The sequence below is a fragment of the Engraulis encrasicolus genome, chromosome 6 (genome assembly GCF_034702125.1).
Source record: "Engraulis encrasicolus isolate BLACKSEA-1 chromosome 6, IST_EnEncr_1.0, whole genome shotgun sequence".
In the NCBI taxonomy this organism is placed as follows: Eukaryota; Metazoa; Chordata; class Actinopteri; order Clupeiformes; family Engraulidae; genus Engraulis; species Engraulis encrasicolus.
In genome coordinates, this window is record NC_085862.1 from 12,407,733 (window position 1) to 12,415,580 (window position 7,848).

The 7,848-nt window shown below is 44.5% G+C and overlaps 1 protein-coding gene across 1 annotated transcript in view; it reads left to right on the forward strand.

Annotated features, from left to right (window-relative positions):
• LOC134450699 (desmoplakin-A-like) overlaps positions 1–7,848 on the forward strand; it is a 79,642-nt gene continuing 71,794 nt past the window's right edge. Inside the window, exon 1 of the mRNA XM_063200640.1 lies at positions 1–452. Within this exon, the coding sequence (XP_063056710.1) occupies positions 235–452 (218 nt within the window). The 5' untranslated portion in view covers positions 1–234. The remainder of the gene's footprint in view (positions 453–7,848) is intronic.

Consider the following 7,848-nt stretch of genomic DNA (forward strand, 5'->3'; position numbering starts at 1 on the left):
TAGGGGACGTTCTGTTGGGAGGGAGGAACACCCCTTTCCACTTAGAGCGCTTGCTTCCCCTTCGCCCTGCCTTGCCCTGCCTTGCCTTGCCTTGCCTGCATGGTCTTGGATGGATAAACAACCACGGACGGGACATAGCTTTGCGTTTGCGTAATTATTTTTCTATTCCAAGCAAGGTCGCGGTAATTGCTTGGACGGCGTCCAGCCGTGTCGTCGTGGGTTTCACACTCCGCCATGAGTTTGTACGGGTCACAGAGAGCACTGAACCTGCCTATGCCTCGCAGAGACTCCCGCAGCAGTCTCTCGGGAGGAGGCGGTGGATCAGCAGGAGGATACCCCGTATACGCTCGCAGCGAGATGGTCGGCGGTAATGGATACACGCAGGAGTTCGCGCAGGAGGGGTACTACACCTACTCCTCATCCAAAGGAGGTGGAGGAGGTGGAGGACAGAGGTGCGTCTTGCCATATTTACACTTCACTTATTCAGCCTATTAATAAAACATGGTAGGCTACTAGTGCTGTGATGTGCAACACTTGTGCAATCCTAGCAGCACGACTGAACTGTTGGTTTGGAGCGGACTTCATGGTGCGACAGCAAATCATTTCTTGATAAATGTTATTTGTTTAATATTATTGGGTCTTGGTGTTTCATTTCGAACACCTGTTGCGGAATATTCTCGGATTAACTCGCAATTTTGAAAAGAGAAAGTAAAAGTCAAACCGTTGCCGCATGCTATTATTCCTGGCGTTTCACCAAAGTAAATAAACTAAGACTGGCCGTTTGCGTCGTTAAAATGGATTCGATCGTGCAGGCTATTGCAAAACATTGCTCATTTGCCAACTGATTTTGCTTTCTCAGCATGGTTGTGAACTCGTTCCGCCAGGGGGTGGTACGCATTTAGTGGCTACAAATCATTCATTATGTTTTTAGAGTAATTACAACCATCTGCTTAAGACTTATCTCGACACGCATCTCAGCTCTCCTTCCTTCTCTCGTACACAACACACACCAGGCGCACGTCGGTCCGTGGACTCACTCAGCTTGAAAGTATGCTTGCGGACAACCTCACAGAAGAAACATTTCATCCTCTTCTCTAAAAGCCCTTAATCCATACAGGGGCGGGTACGAGTAGGCTACAGCTTCATTACCCCTTTAAAAGCTGCCAAGAAATCTGCTGCCCGGGGGCTTATCTCTCCTCTGATGTATTTTAGATTTAGGATCTTGCCATCTCCAAATCACATCATGTTCATTGTTTCGATCTTAGATGTGATGGGATTGCTCATCAGGGCTCTAAATTAACTTTTTCCACCACCAGCCAATTTGGCTAGTGGGCATTTTTTCTTACCAGCCAAACAGAAGTTCAACTAGCCTTTTTTTAATCTCGCCAAAATAAACTATGCTTTAGGCATTAGGCAACTATGCATTTTGTTCAACTATTTCTACAACACAGATACACTATAGCTATAGGCCTGCATAGGCTACTATATGCCTACATAATAAGCATATTATATAAGGCTATATATTTTTTCATTATTTTTTAACTTCTGCTTTATTTTTTACTTTCATTACTTAGGCCTAATTAATTTGATTAGTTTTTGTTCAATTCCTCTGAAAGCAGCTGAATCACATCACACAAGCCACTCACATAACAGACCTTTAGCCTACAGTAACCAAGCACACACATACGCACACCCCAAGGAAGGAGAAGAGATGATAGGAAAAGGAGAGGAGAGAGGAGGAGCTCTTCTCTACCATGCACAACAAAATGACAAGAAGCCTAGTTTAATTAAAAGTAAATAATATCTCGGGAATCTTCGCTTCCATTGTTACTTCCACAGCTTCGTCGTTGGTTGTTTTTTTTTTTCTTTTCGATGGCGTGGGCTTTCCAACATAGTTGCGCCAGGACTCTGAACATTTCAGAAGACAACTGAACTGACAGCTACGGTCACACTACTCTGACAGTCGGCTCTCCTCCTCTGCCCTGGTCGCTATTTCGTTCCACAACCACTCCTTTTTAACGTCACTATTTACAATTACTACTAGCATTCACAAACACACAGAACCTTGCTCTAACCCCCGCCACATTCTCATCACTCGCACAAAACGTCTACACAACAGAAGTAGCGCTATGCATAATCTGCGTAAGTCCTGTTTTTGAAACGGTCAGGGTCTCGCTGCTTAAAAAATGCAGCCTGTTACAGCAAGGTTCATATAGTAATAATAGCAGTAGTGGCTTTAAAAAGGTTGTAGCGAAAGCGACGAGAGCATAGGAGGAGAGCTGCCTGTCAGAATAGTGTGAGCGCAGCTTAGCTGACAGAAGGCTGGTCGTCTGAAATGTTTTCAATCCTGTTGCGCGCAACAGCATGGAGTTGACTGCACTGGAAAGCCCACGGTGGGAGGCTACCTTGTGACGCTAGTGGCCATGGGTAATGTAGGAAATCTCGCCGTATAACGTTCGTCAGAGCAGCGGTTTACCGTTCATAACGGTACTCGGGCGCTACTAGCCAAATTGGCGGGTAGGATTTTTTTTCTACTAGCCAAAATGAATTTTCACCCGTGTTTGGCGTGTTGGCGTGTGTTAATTTAGAGCCCTGTTGCTCATGCTTTTATAGGCTGTCCATGGAGATGCATGGAAAACATTATATGTTATGTCAACATGTGGGCCTAATATGGCCTAAATGTTATTTCTTAAGCAAATTCCTCTTCAGGTTAAAACATGACAGGTTTACACCAAACAAGCAATAAATAAATACAGCAAGTAGGAACTGTGTGCTGGGAAGACAATTAAAGACCCTGCAGTAAGTTCACAGCTGCAGATGCAATGCCACAACGTTTTGGTAGCCATTTTTGGTAATCTATTTTTTTTTTTGTTGCTTTACTTGCTATTTTGGAAACACAGAAGGTCCCTGTGTCTTCAATTATATATCTTGGATTTTAGTGGCCAATTGGTTCCAATAGACTCTGTAATTACAGGAGGATTAATTACTGAATTAAGTGACACCACAGTAAATTTATGTTGCAGTGTTAATCCACCACTATTCTGAGTATTTATACTCCCGCTCGATTTTAGTGTGAAATTGACACTCTTTTTGCACTGTGATGCCATATATGCTCAAAATAGAGTCAATCCCCCAAGTGTTAATCCAACACCCAAATAGTTTAATTTAACACTAAATTGAGTGGGACCAGAACAGTGTTAAATTAGCACTGCAAGTTTCACTGTGTATACCTTTGGTGGTACATGCATACAGATACAGAGGAGTAAATTAAATTCAAGTGAAGTGAAATCCCACCTGGGAAACTCCAGTTCCCGTTATCATTGTGACACAGCACTCCACAACACACAGGTGGTGCACACAACGAAATTGCATTCATGCATTAGTGTGTGTATGGGGGGAGCCCCAATGGGACCCGAAAGGGAGCAGTGCAGTGATGCAGTGTACCATGCAGTGCAGTGCAGTGCACCATGCTCAGGGTACCTCAGCTCAGTCATGGAGGAGAATGGGGAGAGCACTAATTAACCCCTTAGCGCAGCGCTATGGCTCTCTGTAATATCATAGCAATGTTGTTATGATGTAGTTAGGCATTTTCAGCAAGTGAATAGGTTCGTCGGCGACCCCTGCTGCTCTAAGAGGCTACTTACTCTCCCCACCAACCTGTCAGATCGGGAGTGGAACCAGCAACGTTTGGGCCCTAACCTGAAGCCCTAACCGCTTACCCATGACTGCTCTTTGTGACTGCCCCCCTTTACATGGAGACCTCGACCTAAACTGTATGAAAATGTTCTCCAATTGTATGGGCATGGGGTGCAACATTTATTCATACAATGGGAAACAGTTAAATGTGGGTGTGGTTGCCCTTAAGAGCATTAACAAGTGGATTATGATGAATTAATCCATCATGGCACCTGCGTGCCCGCAGTACATGCCACTTTTACTGGTGGCTGTCATCGTCACGCCACACCGGGACATCATCACGCCACAGAGAGCAGTTCTGACACACGCAAGCCAAGCGATACATCATCTGGTGTGTTAATGTACGGGTGGTTAACCCAACGGGCGGGAATGGGTGGGGTTCCTCCACAGCACGGCACGCCTCACCTGCAAGGCTGTCTGGGCAGGGCACACCATGGAAGGGCCATGGGATGGGGCGGGCCCTGGCAGGCACCCAGTGGCATGGCCTGATGTCTGAGACCTTCTTCTAAATCATTATTATGGTAACACTTTATTTTAGGGATACATCTATTAGCGCTAATACATACAATGTCCCTGTGTAGGTAACTTGTAAGGCATGTACTAAGCAAAATCAAACATTTGTTAGGCATGTATTGGCAAATATCTTGTTCATACACAATAAGGGATTTATTACCAATTTCACCTTAGTAAGGACCTAATAGGCCTTAGCGTTTGCTTAGTACATGCCTTAAAAGTTACTTATGCAGACATTAACATTGTATGTATTAGTGCTGATAGATGTATCCCTAAAATAAAGTGTTACCATTATTATTTTTTGGAGCTTTTCTTGCCAATACTAGGACAGGACCGTTTGAGAGGAGACATGAAAGTACTGGGAGAGAGAGATGGGGGTGGGAGCGACAGGGGATCATCCTGAAACAACCTGGGGCCAGATTCGAACCCGGGTTTCAAGCATAAGTGTCAGTGCCCAGCTGTTTGAGCCATGGCCGAGGCCGTCTGATGAGTTCTAGAGCTGCACAGACAGCCCTGACCTGACAGAGCGCCAACAGCTCTAATGGTGGTTTACTACACCGATACTACTCCACCCTGTACATGGTGGTTTACTACACCGACACTACTCCACCCTGTACTCCACCCAACAGCTCTAATGGTGGTTTACTATACGGACACTACTCTACCCTCTATTCTACTCCACTCAACAGTGCCAATGGCAATTTTCTACAGTTACTCCACCCTCTACTCTACTCAACAACCCCAATGGCAGTTTACTACACCGACACTACTCCACCCTGTACTCTACTCCACTCAACAGCGCCAACGGCGTTTTATTATACAGTCACTACTCCACCCTTTACTCTACTCTACTCTACTCTACAGCTCTAATGGCGGTTTACATGGACACGACTCCATCCTATACTCCACTCAATAGATCTACCTTAGTTTCCCCCTGGGGATCAATAAAGTTATTCTACTCTACTCTACTCTACAGCTCTAATAGTGGTTTACTACACGGTCACTACTACATCCTCCTCTACTATGTCCCTTTTTGTTTAACCTGCTTTCAGGTATCGATTGGTGTTAAGACTACTAGCACTAGTAACTAGTAAACTAGCATTTGTGTAATTGTGTATTTATGTAAGCTACTGGATACCTGAATTTCCCCCTGGGGATCAATAAAGTTACTCAGTCACAGGACACTCTTGGAGTCCCTGTAAAGTTGTAGGCCCCCTTGATTTGTCCAATTTGTTTGACTAGACACAACTGACAAGATTGGCCATGGGCTACATATGCCAAATGACACACGTTCGTAACAGCCCTCGCCAGTTGTAAACCACACACCCCCCTTAAGGGATTTACAGCAGGCCTTATCTCACTTGTAGTAGTGCCTTATCTCACTTGTGATTAGGTCTGGTGGTAGTCAGGCAAGATGGCTGAGGATCTTTGTGTAGAATTCTTGCACAGCTCCTTTTGTCAGGTGCATAGGAGGAGAACACCTCGGTCAAAAACTTTATTCGAAAAAGGTCAGTAGACCAAACCGTCACTATTATTAATCGATGCGAACGTGAACAGTGTGCAGTAGGTCTCGTATCTCTAAGGATCCAAGGTGTCAAATGGTTTCTGCAAAGGGCCGCAAGACATTCTTTCCCTCTCTTACGGCCCCATTGGTGGAGATCCATTATAGGATTATGAGAAGCCAAATCCTGTCTGCTACGGGCTTCAAAACCGATCGCGTCTCTGAACTGACAAGCTTTATCGGTGACATGGCCAATTGGTTTTGGCAGCATTCAGCCTCGGGTGCACTTAACTTAGCGCAGCACTATGCCTCTCTGTAATGTCATAGCAATGTTGTTATGATGTAGTTAAGCATTTTCAGCAAGTGAATAGGGTCGCCGGCGACCCCAGCTGCAGTAAGAGGCTACAACAAAACAAAAAATGAGTGAAATATAGACAAAATCCTTTTTTTTCCATTAACCCTATCCAGACTGGGGGGGGGGGCTAAAAGTGCCCGCACCAACTTTGATGTTGTATAATTCCTAAACGACTTATGCTGTGACTACGAAACGTTGTGACTTTTCCTAACATTTAGTTGGCTACAGTTAAGTACCGAAAGATTAGGTTTATCATTTTTGCCGTTGCCGTTGACATATATTTTCATATTTTTTTGTTATTTCCATTAGCATCAGACGACTTTGTGAGCATTTAAGTGGTTTGAACCATAAAATCATTAAAATTTAGGTGCATTACCTAAATTTGTTGGAAAATCCATTATGGCGAGATTTTGGGTATAATAAGATAATGATGTCATAATGACGAAAAAGAGCCCCCTCCCAAGCCCAGGTATGCCAAAAAAGCCCAGTCTGAATAGGGTTAATTAGCAACCTGGCTTAAGAAGCTAAAATTCAGTGCCACACATTCCAAAAGACCTGGTTTTACGTGTGCAGGTTGGGCATTAGGACGGACAGGTAAAACCAGGTCTTTTGGAATAAGTGGCACTGAATTGTAGCTTTTAAATCCAGGTTGCCTGTCACTGTTGTTTTGCAAGCAGAAAATGTAAACAATCAAAGAGGGTCATTCATAGCAGGGAAAGATTCTTCACAATATCAGAAACTAAGTAGGTGCATGTTCAGGATAATTAAATGAAATTACGTTACACCACACTTAGCTGACGCTTTTATCCAAAGCGACTTACTGTTATTATTAACAGGGTATTGGTTTAAGTCCCTGGGCCAGTTTGGGGTTAATTGCCTTGCTCAAGGGCACTTCAGCCATGGATGGAGGTGTAGGAAGAGGTAAGGGTGGGATTCGAACCTGCAACCCTCTGGTCTTAAGACCACCTCCCTAAACACTAGGCCACAGCTGCCCCATATTATGTACAATAGTGTACAGTACATATACTGACTGTGTAGTTTAAAATCTTGGCTTGTGTGGGAGTGTGCACATCCAGTCTTGGCTAAGCTAAGTCCAGTCTTGGCTAAGCTAAGTCCACGGCATCTCCTTTCAAAATAAAAGCACAAGACGGCCCCTAGCCCTCATTAGCATGTCATGATGCTCAATGGCTGACATGCGCTACAGCAAGGGTGTCAAACATAGGTAAGACCCTGGGGCCGGATTTGTAGAGAACAAGTCCGACAGGCGGACAAAGATGCGTCCGTCTATGCACTGCCGCCTTTTAGACACACAGGACCGACCGACCAATGGACGGACATACCCTCGTATAGAGATGCTAGGATGCACCTAAAAATAAACTGGGGATGTCAAAGAAAGAAGATTTATTACAAAGTGGATGCAAGTCTTCAGTACTTGTTGAGAGCAGTCCTTTGCTGGTCATTTATAGTCAGTCCTCCTGATATATCCTCTTCCATGCACATCCAGATGGTTGACTGGAATGTGATTCCGATATGAAGCAGACATTTTTGATATTTTGCAATTATGTTTGCAATTATTATGCTCCGGCCCATGTAAGATCAAATTCGCCCATGTGGCCCCTGGACGGAAACAAGTCTGACACCCCACCCTGATCTACAGTTAGCTGCTGAGCTGGAAATGCAACTTCACGTATATCACAGGAGCAGGCGGGACGAGGGCGTTGGGGGAGTATCTTGGTTCACAGCTAGCAGTAGCAGTAGTAGTATTAGTATCTCTTGAAGATAA